Here is a 19,483-nt window from a genome sequence, read left to right as displayed (position 1 = left end):
GTTTTTCTCCTTCTTGCTTCCATTTTTGAGCTTCCGTTGCTTGTCATAGCCAACATGCGTGATGGAGTTTATGGTTTTCAATCTTATGAGTGACTATCGTGAGATTGAAACTACACACTGTTTTGTTTTTAGAGGATGAGTAGAGTAGTGTGCATTTCTCTTGATTTATCTCTAGGGAGAGCTTATTGTGGGCCGAACAATGTAGGTTGCTCAAAGTTGGGGAGCTTGGGATTGGTATTGTGGATGTTTGTGCCCCATCTTGTCGATAATAGAGGGGAAATCTTTTAGAGAATGAGCCACCTGCGTGAGAAGGCACTTGGATTGCATGGAATCTAGAAATGAGAAGCGTGGATAGCCTTCTTCTTAGATATACCTATGGGAGTTAGAGAATTGTGGGAGTAGTTTATTTTCTCAATATGGAAAGAGACCACTTGTGTGAGTCAGAATTTTCGCACTCCCAATATCCTTTGGGCAGCAAATACATAATGGTTTGATGAGTGTCTTGATCACTTTGATGTTGGTGACTAGGCCATGGAGAGAGGTGATTCTAGGACGACTATGTTACATCAGCCCCTATTGTCCTATGCTAGAGAAGAGGCTCTATGCTAAAGAATACGCAGGTTACGAGACTCACTCTACCAAGAGGTGGAAGTCAAAGTTTATAAGTCAAGCTTGGATGGATAGGCATTATGGAACACGAAGGATAGTTACAGGAGAAGTATGACCTCTCAAGTGCAAGCACTTGGGCATTCCAAGTCCCTTTGGGAGAGGGGGGAGCACATGCTAGAGAACCTTGCCTCCATTGAGAGGTATAGGGGATAGCAACTAGACGCTTTCTGTAAACTACTCGGTGCTTTATATCACTTCAAACAACGGATTTTGCAGAGGCATTTGAATGAGATGATTGCGAGTTGCCAAACACATATACTTGAACTTAAGAGTTTGCAATTAAGCTGGAATTAAGACTTATACAGCTTAAACACAAAGTGACATCATTGGAGAATGCAATATGATTGAGGGGCCAAGACGGCCCCCCCCCCCCTTATCCAGGCTCACTTTATTCTTGAAAATGGAGATACAAGACCAAGGTGCAATGCACCTTCCAAACTGATGAACTCAGTGAAAACCTAGGACCTAGATACAAGACTCAAGAGCATATGTACAAGATAGACAACAAAAAGGAGGACTCCAAGCTCAGGTTTCAGCTCTTGGCCTGCCCAATCCACAAGGAAGAAGCCTGCAACAATCACCACTTACATCTAACATTAGAGACAAGCACTAGTTTCTAGAAAGATAGTAGAAACAACATGAAATAGTGCTGTAAGTGAGATAAACTTGACAATACAGGCTCCCTTCGTGACTTGACCCTTTTGTAGATGAAGTCCTTGATGCCACTGAAGCTACCTTGGGTGAGGAGAGTGTGGAAATGGGGCTGGAATGAGAACAGCTTACAAAAACAGCCTGTAGGTTAGAGAGAGAAATCTTTTATGGAGTGATAGCTGTAGAGAGAGAGTGCCAATGCTGATCCCAAGGGAGGAGATGTAAGAGAGGAGCTGCTGCTGTTCCAGAGGTGCACAGAAAGGCAGATTTCTGCAAGGGAAATGGGCTGGAACAGTAGAGAGAGAAATTCTGCAGTAGAGAGAGAAAGACTGCAGCAGGAGAGAGAAAGGGGCTGTGGCTGCTCCAGGCTAGGTGAAGGAGAGAGGATGCTGCTGTTGTTCCACAAGAGCTGAGAGGGGGCAGATTTCTAGAGAGGAGGGGTTGGAACTGTAGAGAGAGAATGTGCTGTTGTAGAGAGAGAAAGTGCTGCTGAGGTGAGAGAATGGCCTGGGGAGAAGCTGGCTGCACCCAAGGAGCTGGAGAGGTTCTGTAGCATCATCCAAAAGGAGGGAGAAGAAAAGTGACGAAATTTTCATGTGTGGGATGAAGGGGAGAGGCCTTCTTTTATAGGCTCAGCCCCCCCCCTAGGCCTAGAGTGGAAGGTGGACACTTGTCCCAGATTTTTGGTGGGCTGCAGTCCCAAAGAGGACAGCCCACAACCTGTCCCAAATCTACCAGATTTGGGGCCAAACACTTGGCCTGCATGCCCTGCCACTTGCCATGCATGCTGCCACATGTGTGGGACAGGTGGACTGACCTGCCAGCTCAGATTCCATGTGGCAGTCTGCCACGTGTCAGTTGCCATGTCACTCCCAAAAACCCTAAAATTTCAAAGTTGTCATCGCACCCATGGGTTCCTAACAGCTTAGACTATCTATTGACGTACTCTAAGGTTATAATTGAGCCATACTGAGCTCATTTGTTTGTCGTCTTATCTTGTATCTCCATTACTCTTGGCATGCTGCCAGGCCCACACCCAAAGCTCAGGGAACATTCTCTTGAATGGTTCCTAGGTCGGTATGCAATCTGTGCATTTGATTGGTCCCATGTTTGGGTACCCAGGTGGGGTGTGGTTCCTAGATGTTCCTCTCAAAGAGAGGCCATCACTCTTGTGGGTCACTAATGCCCATAACCCCAAGCAAGGGGGTCCACCCTCAAATGCTAGACCTAGTCCCCATTGTCCGTAACTGAACAGTAGGAAAACATTTCATTTCTTAATAAGCATACTATTGAAAAACAAAAAGAAATAGTACCAAGCAAGTGGATACATGTTGAAGCAGGATGACATTCCCTCCGTCTTTCATTGGGTTGTCCGCAATTGAAATGCTTCCTCATAAGCATCCAGGATTTCAGGACACTCCTGAAATGTAGCTCTGTCCACCCATTGGGCATCGGTGGATGGGAGCCCTTTGAACTTCAAAAGGTACATTTTGCGAGTCGTGCCTCGACGCCTGTAGTGAAATTATGCAAAATAATTTGCTCTGGGATCAACAAGATCTCAGTGTCCTCTACTTCAGGTGCATCGTCCAGTGTGGGCTCTTGAGGTGGTTCTCCAATGAAGGGTTTCACCAAGCTTACGTGGAAGACATTGTGGATCTTCCAATGCTCTGGTAGTCTCAATCGGACTGAGACATTATTTATTACCTGCAACACCTGAAAAGGACCATAATATCGAAAGGATAGCTTGAAGTAGATGTGCTTTTCGCCCACTTTGGTTTTTAACCGGGCTTTCTCAAATTTCAATAAGACCCATTGGCCTTCTTTCACTGCAAACGCCCTCCGTCTTTTATTTGCAGCTGCTCTTTGTTTCTCCTGTGCCTTTTGAATGGCTGCTTGAACTGTGGCATAAGCTGAGTCCTCCACGAATTGATCAGCGGCAAAGATTTTCTCTTTTGTTTGCATGAGTGGAGTTGGTAAAGATCTACCATATACAATTTCGAAAGGAACTTTTCCAGTGGAGGAATGAATTGTGTTGTTATAAGCAAACTCCACAAGAGGAAGGAATTTCTCCCAAAAGGTTTGCTGGTCATGCACATAAAATTTCAGCAAATCCAAGAGTGTACTATTCGTAACTTCAGTTTGGCCATCCGTTTGAGGATGAAAAGCTGAGGAGAAACTTAGAAGAGTTCCAAGGTTCTCAAACAAAGCCTGCCAGAAGTTACTAGTGAACTTTGAGTCTCTATCTGATACTATAGACTTGGGCATGCCGTGGTGTCTAAAGATGTGTCTAATAAATAAATGGGCAGCTTCAGGTGCCTTGAGATTCTTTCTGCAAGGAATGAAGTGGGCTTGCTTGCTGAATCGATCTACTATCACCCAAATCATGTCATGATTTTGATTGGTCCTGGGAATTCCTGTAATGAAGTCCATGGTGATGTGTTCCCATGGTCTCTCAGGAATGGGTAGGGGCTGAAGTAAACCCTTGGGTTTTCCTCTCTCATACTTAGCTTTTTGACATGCGAGACAAGCTGAAATGTAGGCAGCAGTGTCCTTTTTCATATTAGGCCAGTAGAAAAACTTATCCATGGCTGAAAAAGTGGCCACAATACCCCTATGACCAGCATAGGGTGGGTTATGGCTTTCCTCCATCACTTTAGATCTAAGCTGCTTTGTGATACATAGTTTGTTCTCCATGAATAAATAGCCATCCCTGATGTGGTAGGCATGATGGGTGCCTCCATCTTTCAAATGTGCCCATGGCTGAGCAAAATCAGCATCTCCCTCATAGAATTCTTTGAGGGCTGTTAGCTCATCATGATAGGGAACTGAAATATGGTGAAGCCGTGGTCTACGAGAAAGGGCATCAGCCACTACATTCTCTTTTCCAGGAGTATATTGTATCTGAAAATGAAATGATTGCAGAAAGGTAGACCATTTCATTTGTCTCTCTCTGATCAGAGGTTGAGTTAGAAAATATTTAAGACTTTCATGATCAGTTTTTACAAGAAAATCTATCCCTAAAAGATAATGTTTCCAAAGTTTGAGAGCATGAATTACAGCTAAGAGTTCTTTTTCATAGATATCATAATGAAGTTCAGCATCTCTTAGCCGTCGGCTTTCAAAGGCTACAGCATGACCAGCTTGGGTAAGAGAAGCCCCAAGGCAATCGCCACTGGTATCAGCTGCTACTAGGAATGGTTTCCTTAAGTCAGGAATGATAAGTACAGGAGCTGTAGTCAGGGCATGCTTTAGAGCATTAAAAGAGTCCTTTTCTTTTTGGGTCCATCTGAACGTCAGATTTTTCTTAGTGAGATCATGTAGAGGGGCTGCAAGTTCAGCAAAATGCCAAATAAACCTTCGGTAATATGAGCATAGGCCTAGAAAAGACCTTACCTCATGGGCATTCTTCAAGTCAGGCCACTCTACAATTGTCTGTATCTTGGCTGGGTCCATACGGACACCTTCTCGTGAGATAATGTGACCAAGATAGTGAATCTCAGGAAGAAAGAACTCACTTTTCTTCTCATTGATGTGAAGAGCATTTTCAGCTAAGATTTGAAATACAATCTTTAGATGTTCCTTATGCTCTTCCTCATTCTTGCTGAAAATGAGGATGTCATCAAAGAAGACGGCAGTGAACTGTCTATAGTTCCTGAACAACCGTTCCATCAGTCGATTGAATGTGGCTGGGGCATTAGTAAGGCCAAATGGCATTACCATATATTCATACAGCCCAAATGTGGTTCGGAAGGCTGTTTTATGAATGTCCTCAGGTACAACTCATACCTGATGGTAGCCACTCTTAAGATCTATGCGGCTGAAAATTTCAAATCCTCCTAAACGATCAAAGATATCGTCTATACGAGGAATTGGGAAACGATTCTTAACCGTTTGTTTGTTTAAGGCTCTATAGTCTATGCACATCCTGAAGGTTTTATCCTTCTTTTGGACTAGTAAGACAGGAGAGCAAAAAGAAGAACTACTGGGTTGGATCAATCCCTTGTCCAAGAGTTCTTGGACTTGCTTGAAGATTTCATCGTGTTGAGATTGACTAACTCTATATGGGGATCTATTTGGAGGTGAAGACCCTGGAACTATGTCAATTTTGTGATCCTCTGGTCTCTCAGGAGGGAGGTGACTAGGAAGTTCCTGAGAGAAGCAACTAGAGAATTCCTGAAGGAAATCTAATCTATCTCTTGTGAGAGGATCTGACTTTTCTTCACTTGGTTGCTTATCGCGTACAAACACTAGAAAAGAACATACTCCTTTCTTAAGCAAATTGGGAGATCGTGCATGACTTACCATAGGAATGGTGTTTCCTGAAACTCCCGCTGTAATGCTCACATCTCTACCCTTATGTTGGAGGGTTAGAATATTCTTCACATAATCGATTCGGGGGTTGACTTGCTTATGCCAGGGCATGCCGAGAATTACATCTGATCCTTGAAGTGGTGCCACCATGAAGGGTAGATGATCCAAGTACCTCTGGATGTGTACCCGAAGCTTGCCGATGATGGGGTACACCTTCTCTTCTTGGTTCTTGAAGGTTGCAGTTGCCTCCAAGGCTTCTCCTTTATCCTCTGGGGCTATCCCGAGGTTCTGTGCCATCTCATGAGAAATAAAGTTGTGAGTAGCTCCACTATCAAACAAAAACAAAGCGGATTGATCCTTTACCTGACCCCATGTTTTCAACAAACTATGGGTGTCGTTTACAGCTCCCTTTTCTGGAGGTGCTTCCACCTTGTTAACTACCAAAACTGGCTTTTTGAGGGCTGCTTCTTTGTTGCTGCTGTTTTTGGCAGCTTGAGGGCATTCGTAGAAGTTGTGGCCTCGATCGCCACACTTGAAACACCGCCCTTCGGAGTAATACTTTTGCTTCCGTTGTGGAGACAATGAGCTGAAAGTGCGGGCTGCTTTCTTCGAAGGAGGCTGGCTGGCTGACTTTTGCTCTTTTGGTGCGTCCTTTGCTGTCTCCTTACCCTTTTGTTCCTTGGAAGAGGTTTCCTGGGACTTCCGCTTGTTGTTGCTGCCATTCCGCTTGTTGGAGAAAGATTGTTTCTTCTCCACCTTCAAGGCGATGTTGATGGTGCCTTCGAGAGAAGTAGGAGTGGCAATGTCCACCTCATGCTGAACGATATACCGTAGGCCAGCAAATAACTTCCTTTGCTGCTCTTTTTTATCCTTCCTACCGAATGCTTGAACTTTTAACAAAGTATCCCAAAAACGATCAACATACTCATTGACTTTCTCTTCTTGGCGTTGGCGGAGGATGTCCCACTGCACCATTGTATCTCTCTTAAACTCCTTAGGCAGGAAGTGCCTCATCAAGTTCTTCTTGAAGTGCTTTCAGGTGTGGGCTTGCTGTCCAGTGTTGACCATAGCTGCCCACCAGAGTGAAGCACGGTCTTGCATGTGCAGGACGGCAAACCGGATCTTCGCCTTGTCTTCGTACTTGTCCCCCTCAAAGAAATACTCGAGGTCTCGGATCCAGGCCAGCAAGACCTCGGGCTTGTCCTCTCCCTTGTACTTGATAAACTTGAAGAGCTTATCTCCAAGAGGTACCTTATGCTTTGCATACCTTCGTCTCCGTGGACGTATCGAAGGAGATGGACTCCGACGACGCCGTCTACCTCGAGGAGGGGAAGAAGAGGATGATCTTCCCTCCTTGTTGGAGTTGGTGTTGTCCGCACGGCCTCTTCCTTGGGATTGGGGCCCTATGTCATGAATTTCTGCTTGGCTGCCTTCCAACACTTGAACCTGTTGAGCAATGTTTGCCAAGAGAGCACTCAACTCATGCAGGTTAGGAGGAGGGTCAGGTCCATTGGCTGCCATGATGACAAGATGACTCAATGAAGGAGAGACTCAACAAGAGAAAGCACAGAGTACAGGACCACTGCCTAAGCTCTGATACCAATGTAAACTACTCGGTGCTTTCTATCACTTCAAACAACGGATTTTGCAGAGGCATTTGAATGAGATGATTGCGAGTTGCCAAACACATATACTTGAACTTAAGAGTTTGCAATTAAGCTGGAATTAAGACTTATACAGCTTAAACACAAAGTGACATCATTGGAGAATGCAATATGATTGAGGGGCCAAGACGGCCCCCCCCCCCCTTATCCAGGCTCACTTTATTCTTGAAAATGGAGATACAAGACCAAGGTGCAATGCACCTTCCAAACTGATGAACTCAGTGAAAACCTAGGACCTAGATACAAGACTCAAGAGCATATGTACAAGGTAGACAACAGAAAGGAGGACTCCAAGCTCAGGTTTCAGCTCTTGGCTTGCCTTATCCACAAGGAAGAAGCCTGCAACAGTCACCACTTACATCCAACATTAGAGACAAGCACTAGTTTCTAGAAAGATAGTAGAAACAACATGAAATAGTGCTGTAAGTGAGATAAACTTGACAATATAGGCTCCCTTCGTGACTTGACCCTTTTGTAGATGAAGTCCTTGATGCCTCTGAAGCTACCTTGGGTGAGGAGAGTGTGGAAATGGGGCTGGAATGAGAACAGGTTACAAAACAGCCTGTAGGTTAGAGAGAGAAATCTTTTATGGAGTGATAGCTGTAGAGAGAGAGTGCCAATGCTGATCCCAAGGGAGGAGATGTAAGAGAGGAGCTGCTGCTGTTCCAGAGGTGCACAGAAAGGCAGATTTCTGCAAGGGAAATGGGCTGGAACAGTAGAGAGAGAAATTCTGCAGTAGAGAGAGAAAGACTGCAGCAGGAGAGAGAAAGGGGCTGTGGCTGCTCCAGGCTAGGTGAAGGAGAAAGGATGCTGCTGCTGTTCCACAAGAGCTGAGAGGGGGCAGATTTCTAGAGAGGAGGGGCTGGAACTGTAGAGAGAGAATGTGCTGTTGTAGAGAGAGAAAGTGCTGCTGAGGTGAGAGAATGGCCTGGGGAGAAGCTGGCTGCACCCAAGGAGCTGGAGAGGTTCTGTAGCATCATCCAAAAGGAGGGAGAAGAAAAGTGACGAAATTTTCATGTGTGGAATGAAGGGGAGAGGCCTTCTTTTATAGGCTCAGCCCCCCCTTAGGCCTAGAGTGGAAGGTGGACACTTGTCCCAGATTTTTGGTGGGCTGCAGTCCCAAAGAGGACAGCCCACAACCTGCCCCAAATCTACTAGATTTGGGGCCAAACACTTGGCCTGCATGCCCTGTCACTTGCCATGCATGCTGCCACATGTGTGGGACAGGTGGACTGACCTGCCAGCTCAGATTCCATGTGGCAGTCTGCCACGTGTCAGTTGCCACGTCACTCCCAAAAACCCTAAAATTTCAAAGTTGTCAGAATTTAATTCTGATCGCACCCATGGGTTCCTAACAGCTTAGACTATCTATTGACGTACTCTAAGGTCATAATTGAGCCATACTGAGCTCATTTGTTTGTCGTCTTATCTTGTATCTCCATTACTCTTGGCATGCTGCCAGGCCCACACCCAAAGCTCAGGGAACATTCTCTTGAATGGTTCCTAGGTCGGTACGCAATCTGTGCATTTGATTGGTCCCATGTTTGGGTACTCAGGTGGGGTGTGGTTCCTAGATGTTCCTCTCAAAGAGAGGCCATCACTCTTGTGGGTCACTAATGCCCATAAGCCCAAGCAAGGGGGTCCACCCTCAAATGCTAGACCTAGTCCCCATTGTCCGTAACTGAACAGTAGGAAAACATTTCATTTCTTAATAAGCATACTATTGAAAAACAAAAAGAAATAGTACCAAACAAGTGGATACATGTTGAAGCAGGATGACACTTTCTAAGTGCTATGATCGAGTCTAGATAAAGTTGTGCGATGCTCAGTCTAGGCAGACAAAGCACTCAATGCAATCTTCTTGAGCTCTTTGGATGCATTAGGGAGATACGATGACATGCCTTTTTTTTATACTACTACACACATACACAATATTTAACTTTTTCAAATCCTTTATTTTTTATGTTTTGGTTAATAAACTCACACACAAAATTTACTTGCTTTTAACTCATCCACCCCCCCTCCCTCCACATTTCTTTCCCCCCCCCCTATTAACTCACTACTCTTATAGTGGCCAAACTTCCATCCCCCCCTAAATAGTTAGTCTTGTTTTTAAAAAAATTCCTCCCTTATTTTTTAGCTTACTTTATTTTTTAATTCTTAACCTCAGTACCCCAAGCTACATTAGTGCCCCCAAGCAAGTTTATTAAAACACACACACTCACACTCATGTTCATTCACACTTGTCCCCCCTAAATCTTACTTGTGAAATATATTATCACCTGTATGAGTGGTTCTTTTGCAAATAAACCCATACTTTGTTGATACCACTTTGGCAAAGCAAGTCTTGAGAATCTTAGATAGTTTTGTTTCTTTTGTTAGACTTCTCCCTTCTGAAAAGTGCCAGTTCTCAGAATTGGATGTTAACTTTGTGAAGCAGCGGGTTGCAATGGAAGCTACAACACCTGTTCCTGTTTGAATGGAGATTGACATCGTTGTGCATTCTACTAAATATGTCTTTCGATGGCCCTATATGTCTACATCTTCAACTGAAGTTGTGACTGAAAACTATAGTGCAAACGTTGTGCAAAAGTTCTCTTTAGTCTTTTTTAACTTGTATTTCGATGATTAATATTTTGACAAGCTCTTCCTCCTTGTGAAATATGTGTGACAGGTGTTAATGCAGAAACACCGCCTTTTGACCAAAGTAAAAGGCTCCGCACTGGTGGAGACTACACACCCTCTCCATATGCACCTCCTGGTGCCTTTGCTGCTGCAGCTCCAACTAATTGGGGTCCTCAAAGGTAGAATGTTTTTGTGTTGTGACCATGCAACTTGCCAAATGCACAAGAGTTGGGAATTCATAATATCGCAGCTCCCCTGATGTGGATAATTGCTCATGCGTGCCTTTGCAGCTACATATCATATGATCCTTATGGCGGATATGGCATTGCTTCAGTCCAACCTGTTGCTCAGCCCATTGTGCCACCAGTAGCGCCAGCAGGATATGCTCCTGTCCAGGTGAATGCATAAAAATGTATATATATTTTATTCTACTGGAAAGAAACTTACTTTGATCTCTTCTTACCAGACAGAGATAAACTGTTATAGTTAAAGAAGAACACATAGACATAAACATAATGGAAGGCAGACTATTCTGGCCTCTTTGCTGCCAAATTATTTGGAACGTATTGTGTTTCAGGTAACGGAATTCACTTAGGCACATTTTTATACTATTAAGAACGCACAACTGTTACTGGATTCTCTCTCTCTCTCTATGCATATATATATGTGTGTGTGTGTGTGTGTGTATGTGTATATATATATATATATATTGTGTGTGTGTGTGTGCGCGCACACACACACACATGAAAGGATCATCATGAAGGCTTGGGAATAGAATTGGTGTCTTTGGTTGTTTTAAGCATTATTATTACAACATGAACAATATAGCTCACTATTTCTTTTAGTGGTGCCAATGTGTGCCATTTGTGGTGGGCAAGTCTGTAGGTGGCCACTATAGGCGAGCTTTTGATATAGGATGGGTTTTATCTTGTCTTTACATGATCCAAAATTGCAATGTTGCTTTACTGAAATACTTCCTGCTGCAGGCGAGTCTAAGAAATCTCTGTCTAAGCTATGGGTCCATCACAAGGCTACATTGAGCCATCCAAAGGTGCTAGGCATGACGCCAGCTACCCATTGTGCTCTAGCATGTGAGAGGGGTTGTTTCGTGGGTGTTGGGTGACGACGATTTCCAGGTCTTTGTGAGCCCATATACATACATACTCCAGAGTCCATACCATCCATGCATACATACATATATACATACATACATGCATGCATGCATGTACGTATGCATAGTTGGTTCCGTACTCGAATGGTTGGCTGAACCATACGCGTATGAAATAATTATTTCGTAAACGTATGGTATGGCCAATCATACTTGGCTTTTTTTTGGGGGAAAAGCGGCGTTCCCATACCTTTATGAAAGCATTTTAAAATCAATTTCTTCACTTAAAAAGTAATACAAGTTTGAAATTTGAAGTTTGAAGTTGAAAGTTTTGTAGCTCTCTATCAATTAAATGTGTACAATGTATATTTTCTTGTTTTTTTTGGTTAAAAAATTAGGGTCACGTGTGATTCAGCCCCAAGGGCTGATCCACACTCCAATCATACTTCCGTACCCATATGTTGTATGCGTATGGTAACGTATGGAAACAACTATGTATGTATGTATATATATGTATACATACATATATATACATTTATGTGTGTGCGTGTGTGTGTGTGTGAACCCATACACACTTTTTTTTTTTGGTGAAATCCATGTTTGTTGATATTACAAGAAGCAGTTCCCAAAGAGGGAACATGCAATATAAGACAAGGAGAGAGGAATCTATCTGACGAGCACTAAGAATTTAAAAAAACACACACACACACACACACATTTTAAAGAAAAGTGAAATCTTATATTTCTCTGTGGGAAACCTCAGAAGAGGTGAAAACCCACCATGAAGTACAAAAGTAAAGGGATTACAAGTAGACCCCTGGGAAAAACCAAGAGATGAACTAAAAACTAGAAAAAGTAAAAAAGTTTACAAGTCACTAGGGGAAGCATCCAGTAGGATATCCTCCACAGTGAGATTGTTTGCGTGTAAAAACTGTTGTAAGGGAACCACATCACACACGCATGCACGCACGCACTTGATGCACGCACACGCATGCACACACACACACAGAGCTCACTAAACGAATGAGCGACAAGTGTCTCCAAATGCATTGTGTTACTTGACACCTCTATAGGAATGATCTCATATAAGGTATCTAGGCCATAGTTACCACAGAACACCATTCCCTTCATATGGACATGGGAGTGTTGTTTTGCTTAGGATGACCACTGGGAATGCTTAGGGAAAGTTAAACATCAGAACAACTAGGGAATGTCTTGGGAGGCCATTCCATAGGGACTAGTAACGAAATGATACTTTCTAAATTTGTAGGAGCCGAGTGTACAGCTTGATGCTAATTGCTTGCCTTTGAGAGCCTTTCCTAGTTGCCTTGTTTTTGTATGCCATTTACAACCCATCATCGTATTTTACAACCCATCATCGTTATTTTATATGTATTCTCTAGATTCCTTCCTCCTCTATTCTTCCACCATTGGTGTTGTGGTGTTCCTATTGTTGTTCTTATCCCCTTGGAAGTCCCATTCCCTTCTGGAGAGGTTGGCGTTTTGAAGAAGGTTCATGTCTTGGGTAACTATGATCTAGGCTTTATTGACCATGGGCCATCCTTGCATATCTACCTTAGCCAAGGACTTGGGAGGACCACGCGGTGCCACATGAGATCTTTCTTTGCCACTGGCTGGATCATAGTCAGTTGCATCAACATCTCTCTTGAGGGTCTTCAAATGGCTGAAGGGAGATGGATTAGCTATCAGTCTACTAAAAGGATGACATGTGCTTGGTCTCTAGGGTCCTAATTTGGGTTGGTGAGCTATAGTGTGCGCAACCATAAGATACGTGGTGCTTAAGAAATGGCACAAGTCAATGAACAAGTTTTTGGATTTGTGTTTCACTTTTTCAAAATTTGCAATATTTTTTAACAACAAAAGCTTTAGGGGCCCTAAATTCTAGATCATGATCTAGATTAGATATTGTTAGTTTTGTCAAGAGTCTAGACTGTACTTTAAAATGTCATGTGATTAAGCATGAATGGCAGTCGCTCGACACCAAATCCTGATATTTAGACTTTAAACGTCAAAGGCCTGAAGCTTCAATCTTTGTAAGTTATAGGGCTATTGTCAATTTTCGATATAATTCTACATCTTGATGTTTTAAAGTTTATGTATCTGTGTGTACATTGCAATTTATACATGAAATCTACGCATTTATATTTATATATATAAACTATTATGGATTTTGTATAAAAAAGGAACATTTCTAAGACACTCATAATTAAAGCTTGTCGTAACAACCGTGGTCCTGCTGCACCTCTTGAAAGGGTCGGTCCCCAAAGTTCGAGTTGCCATTGTGTCTGATACTGAATTCTGGCTGTTTTGGGTTAATCGTCTGATGCTCATCTTGTCCACCAATTATTTGTGTCCTTTGCCAATGAATATCCTATCGATTTTCGGAAAGACTGCAGGAGTTGACGTTGACTTTGCAAGTGTCCTCCATCCATCATCCCGAGGAAAAGGGGATGCATATTATGATTAACCAACATGCTCAAGTTCTAGAATCACTGCTATAAAGCGTCTGCAACACAGCTGTCTTCACTGTATCAGGCATAGGCGACATTGCAGTCACTGGTATGTAGAGTGACATACTAGCTACTTCTATTATATTGGGCATAGCAGTCACTGAGATTATACCAACATAGTGATGTACTAGTCACTAAATTATACAGTCGACATAGTAGTAATTGCTTTACATAAGGACTGCTTAAGGACATAGCAGTCACAATTAAACAAAGCGGTGCAAGATTCTTTTCTATATACATAGGGAGCAGTCAATTTGCAATATTGTAGCCTGCCTCTGTGCAATAATTTAAAGTGACGTAACAGCAAAGGGATGCATACAATGATTATCCATCATCCCAAGGAAAAGGGAATGTATGCAATGATTTATCATACACCTGCTGCAAGGGGGACTACTTTCCTTGAGAGCTGACGCTGCCAATTCCTTAGCGAGATGGGATGCCTGCATTTTCTGGCTCCAGTTTCGACAGAAATGTTGGTTCATTGTCCTCTGTGCATATCAACATCCCTGCTGATATCGAGCTTCTCTTCGACCATATTGTGGAGTGTCAGAGATCATTCTCAAGGTTGCAGCTCCTGCAACTTGTGCGTTGTGGACTGGCTGGTTAGCAGCACATTTTGCCAGAGGGGGACATCTGACAAGAGTCACCCGAGCGATTTGTGTGCATATGTTTGTGGGTGCACTTGTGTGCAGGCATTTGTGGTTCTGCTTGGCATGCATGTGCTTATAAAATAGGAATGCTGAACTTGTTTGATGTGGGTACTGCAACAAAATGTCCTTACGTGCAAGAATTGAAAATTACTGTGGGGAAGCAAAGTTTTCTGTTAAGTTTTAAGTGTGTTGCCTTGCTAGGGTCAATAGTCTCTGTAGGTTGTGTAAACTTAACAAGGAGACCCAAGGTTCTAACAGCTTCAGATGGAAAATTTTGGAACTTTATGATGAGTTCTCCATGCTTCGATCACTAAAACATGTATAATGTGTAGTCTTCAATAGCTATTGTGCTGCTGCCTCCCTGGACCAGTCTCCATTCTTATCTTAGGTGGGACTTTCCTGTTTCTGCACCTCTGTGCCCTTGATCTAGAGAATATCAATTTTTTAGGAAAATGCAAGGAATGCACACATGTTATATATGGCATCAAGAAGGTGAACGTGTGTGCACATGCTATGTCATGGCATCAAGGAAAGGAAACTTGTGGAGGTTCCCTGAGATGTGCGTCCACTTAAAATATATCTGAACTTGTGAATTTGGTTATGCAGAATACAAAAGATAATCCGCCATGCAACACTTTGTTCATTGGGAATTTGGGAGAATCCACAAGTGAAGCCGAGTTGCGAGGCCTTTTCAGTGGGTATGCAAGTTAATACAAATTTTGTTTACAAGAAATAATCGTGGTATGATGTGCATGTTTGTTTACAGATCCTTACAGCTGTTTGAAAGGTTTTGCTTGGGTAAAGTGATGTCTAATGTTTCTGAAAGGTTTTCTTGGGTGAAGGGATGTCTAATGTTTCTGCAAAAGGCTGTAATAGAAGCCTTACTCTTGACTTCTAATATGAAAGGAGATAATGACATGGGTTTATGATGGAAAGGAATTGCTTGCACACAATACTTGATTTTTCGCCTGTCCCTCATATGGACTTTACTCTTTTTCAGCCAGCCAGGTTTTCGACAAATGAAGGTCTTAAGGCAAGGAAGGAGTACTGTGTGCTTTATTGAATTTGTGGTGTGTAGCTCCCTTTTGGAATCTATGCAGTCTAGGTTTTTGCAACACATGTTCACACAAAGGCTGTGCACAAAGGATATAGTCTTACCGATGCTCTTTTACATGCAGGATGTGAGCACTGCCATGGCTGTCCACAATAATTTACAAGGAGCAATCCTTACAAGTTGTGATCGGGGTGGCATGCGTATACAATATCCTTCTTGACTGTCATGTATACATAGCTAAATAGGCATGCACACGGGCATGCACAGATGTATGGCATGAATGCTCTGTGTGTGCGTGAGTGTGTGTGTGTGTGTGTGTGTGTGTGAGCACATGTCTGTGTATCTGGGTGTGGGTGTGCGTGTGTGTGTGTGTGTGTGTGTGAGAGAGAGAGAGAGAGAGAGAGAGAGAGAGAGATGTTTGTATGTAGGTATGTGTGACGGGCAGGAACTGAGATGGCTAGCTGTTTCCTTAACCTTTTATTACGTATTCAAAAAATCCATTTGGAAGGAAGAAAGATTTCCTGCATGGATCGCATTCCACAGATGGAGATGTGCATGGTGGTTCGGATGTGAATGGGGGGTCTGGTAGACCCGGACGTGGTGCAGAATAGCTTACGATCAAAGAGTGCTGGATGCGGAGGGCTCACAATAACAGCTGTCTGGAAAGGGATGTATTCAATCTTCAAAACTTGCAAATCATGAAATCATGGCATGTTCAGCTTTGGCTGGTGCATCAGGGTGCATCATATTGCTGCCATTATCATGGAGAACAATATCTTAGGCATTAGCATGTTTGCCTTTTGTCTGTTCTGTTGTCTCATGGCATACATGGTCATCTAGAGGGAAGGAATGGAGATAGATGCATTGGCATCGAGCATGAAGAATGGCTTAAGGCAAAGATGCATCATTATCAATCATGGGGCAACATATTATGAGTCGAGATGCATCCTTATCAATCATGGGCCAACATTTTGAGTCACATTCCTTGAAACCACAGTTCTTTCATTTCAGATACCCTCGCTCTCTGATGGCCTTCATTGTAGACATATTTTCATTGTGGACATATTTTCAGTGGATGTATTTTGAACATCTTGTGCATGGGTTATGTAACATGTGTGGATGTGTTTACATGTGCCTGCAATTTATTGTAAGCACTCCAGTAAGCATGGGATTCTCACAGTATTTCATGGATTTACGGTTTACCATACATCATGTGAGGGAATACAGAATCAAAGGACACCTGGATGAGAGATTGCATGAGATGACCATGTAGTCATTGGATTATGGCTTACTGAATGCCCATACTTTTGCAAGTTTCACTTTACACAGCTTATGCATGATGATGCATGCTTAATTAGGTGAAATACTGATTAGTTTTTGGGTTCAGGTTGACAGGGGTAAAGTTCGTAATAAACTTTGTAAAGGCCTTCCGGATTTCTGGACTTTCCTCCACCCAAACTTCTGTTTTACTCATGCTCTTTATTGTGGAAGACATGCGCGGAGACTGGCCAAAGATCATTGGAGACGAGGAAATGGGATGGAAAGATAACGGCTGTGAAGGAGAAACAACTGTGAACTATAATGCAGCATCATATTGATGGTCGAGTGATTGCGTGCAGGGATTACTCCAATTTTACTAGATGAGTACATTTGTTTTGTTGTGGTGTCATGCGAGGTTAAATTAAGTTGTCTGTCATAGGAGTTGTCCATGGATATTTTGAAGTTCATTGAGCAGGTGGCTTCTTCTAGGAATGTAGTTGCCCATCACAATGCTGCAGTTTCGATGATAGCAAAACAAAAGTGCTTTGGAAAGCGGAGTGAGACATGAATTGTGAGAAAACTTGTGTAGCATGGAGTGTGCAGACAAGAGCCTGCATGACAGCCACAATCATGCCACCACACCCTCACATACACCAACACCCCCTACACTTGCCAAGATGCATGTGTGCAGGTTGATTAGCTGTCTGGTTTAATGAAAGTAAGTGCACTTTGCAGGGCACCATATATCGGCAGATGTAGGTGGTAATATTTCCAAAGTCGACCTTCGCTTGACCCATCATGATTGTGTTCCATAGGATGTTAAGGACACACAAAAGGCTGCTTAACGGTTTGCTTCAGAAGTCAGAAATTTAGGGCTTTTTGTTAATGACATGCTTTTAAAACTATATGAAGGGCATATGTAAATGTCTAAATTGTTGGATGGGAAAGCTAGGTCATGGAAATTTGTGCCCCTGCACATGTAGGAAATCATCCTGGGGTCTCTCTCTCTCTCTCTCTCTCTCTCTCTCTCTGTGTCTCTCTCTCTTGTTTTCTAGCCACATCATATTCCTTGGAAGAAACACATTGTCCTGTGAACATATCTTCTTCCTCACTTTCAAAGTAGCTTTCTTTTGGTCATATCACATATACTTTATTATTATTTTTATAAGCTCTTTTTCACTCACCTTTATGTCACACTTGTACCCTGTCCTTTTTGTTTAAACCCCACACAATTGCATGGTTTGTCTCATACTCATACTCTCATATGTATGTATTGTCTAAAAATTTCTAGTAGCTATATTTTGGAAGTGATGGATATGGTAATTATCATTGGTAGTGTTGAGAAAGTATGCTCTATGTACATTGAAGAAATCAAAATGCATTGAGTGGGTGTGTGAAAGGTAGTAAAGATGCATTGCCATGAATGTCAATCAGTGAAGGACAAGCTAATGAGGAGGGTTTTGAGATCTCTTTAGGCACCTAGTAGCACTATGTTAGCTCAACTATGTTGGTGGTGGTGTTAGCTCGTATATATTGGTGCTGAGATTACTTTTGAGCACCCTTGTTTTTGTCCATCTTTGATGTCGTTTCTATGGGTCGGTTATGCACTACTTAAAGCTGTGATTTCTTGTTTGTGATGGTTGGGATTACATCAAATCATAAATGGTGAAAGCTTGTAATGTGGTATAGATGGAGTGCTTACTCGCATTCACCTTGGTTAAATTGTGATAGGAGCTGGTCTAATGGATGCGTTGTGGTGACGTCAATATGGTGAGGCCTTGAAGTGAGGTGTGTTATGGTGTGATAGGAGCTGGTTTTATGGATGTGTTGTGGTGACACATGGTGAGGCCTTTGTTAAAGAGTGATGAGAGTTGGTTTCATGGATGTGTTGTGGTGACACATGGTGAGACCTTGGTTAAAGTGTGATAGGAGCTCGTGTCATGGATATGTTGTGGTGACACATGGTGAGGCTGTTAAGTGAGGTGTATTAAGGTGTCCATAATGTCCCTCAAAAGAGTAAAATTCTAATGATCCAATTAGGCTTGGACCTAGTTCATGACTCATACTAAGATCCTATAACCTTTGGTCGTTCAATAGAGCGACCTTGGTTACATAATGCTTACTCATATCTAAGCGAGATTATCTAGGATTTATAAAGGATTGGTCCAATGTGACATCGATTTATACATAGTTATTGATCCCATCGTCGGGTTGCTAAGTTGTTTGTAAATTCAAAACGGTGTTCGATGGTATTTTGCCCCTCATGCTTAGTGTGTATTGAGGAACTCTTGGTTATCTTGCTATAAAGTATCCTTTTCAATGATTTTGACATTTAAAGAAACTCCCTTGGAAGATTCCAAAAATATGTCTCCCATGCAAAAATGCACATTCAATATATGTTAGCTTCGTGGTTTGAGCATCTTTAGAGAGTCCCATTAGTTGATGGAGGTCCAATCTTTCGGGCGGTAGATTTTCATCATTTGTACTAATATTGCAAGGGGTGTCTAGGGTGGGAACCTTATTGTAAGCATGCTACATACTAGTAACAAATCCTCCCAGTCTTTTAATCTCACAATGGTAGAGAGTTTTTATCAGTCAAAGTAACATTGCTTCATGAGCCTTGGGACATATATGCTTGTGTTATGTTGGCATGAGTAGAATGGAAGAGGAAGGTTTAGACAATTTCAAAGTCTCAATTAGATGAATGTAGCTTACTCTACCAACATGTTACATGCTCCCCATGTTGGGTAATAAGATTGTCTATGGGAAACATAAGTTTGTATTGGTTGTAAGATGAAAATTTGATAAGTATGTCACTTGTTTATATCGTGGGACACAAGTGGTTAATTACATGGATTGTCCTTTGGTATTTCACACAAAAGTAACTCAACTTGTTACCACCAACTAATGTAACCAATGTGTAACACCTTGTCATTAGTGGGGTAGTTGTGATGCAATTT

The 19,483-nt window shown here is 42.5% G+C and overlaps 1 protein-coding gene across 2 annotated transcripts in view; it reads left to right on the top strand.

The window, feature by feature from the left end:
* The window catches only part of LOC147899308 (uncharacterized), a 36,133-nt gene extending 18,623 nt beyond the window's left edge, over positions 1 to 17,510 (top strand). For both annotated transcript variants that reach the window (XM_087378060.1, XM_087378059.1), the window contains exons 5-10: positions 9,970 to 10,099; positions 10,211 to 10,316; positions 14,816 to 14,907; positions 15,210 to 15,279; positions 15,388 to 15,470; positions 15,748 to 17,510. In XM_087378060.1, the coding sequence (XP_087234186.1) occupies positions 9,970 to 10,099; positions 10,211 to 10,316; positions 14,816 to 14,907; positions 15,210 to 15,279; positions 15,388 to 15,470; positions 15,748 to 15,874 (608 nt within the window). In that variant the 3' untranslated portion in view covers positions 15,875 to 17,510. The remainder of the gene's footprint in view (positions 1 to 9,969; positions 10,100 to 10,210; positions 10,317 to 14,815; positions 14,908 to 15,209; positions 15,280 to 15,387; positions 15,471 to 15,747) is intronic.
* The last annotated feature ends 1,973 nt before the right edge of the window (positions 17,511 to 19,483 follow it).

This window comes from Dipteris shenzhenensis, chromosome 8 (genome assembly GCF_047967505.1).
Source record: "Dipteris shenzhenensis isolate YYH24624 ecotype China chromosome 8, Dip_SZ_1.0, whole genome shotgun sequence".
Lineage (NCBI taxonomy): Eukaryota > Viridiplantae > Streptophyta > Polypodiopsida > Gleicheniales > Dipteridaceae > Dipteris > Dipteris shenzhenensis.
Note: the sequence above shows the minus strand (reverse complement) of the source record. Positions and strands in the feature narration are given on the sequence as shown.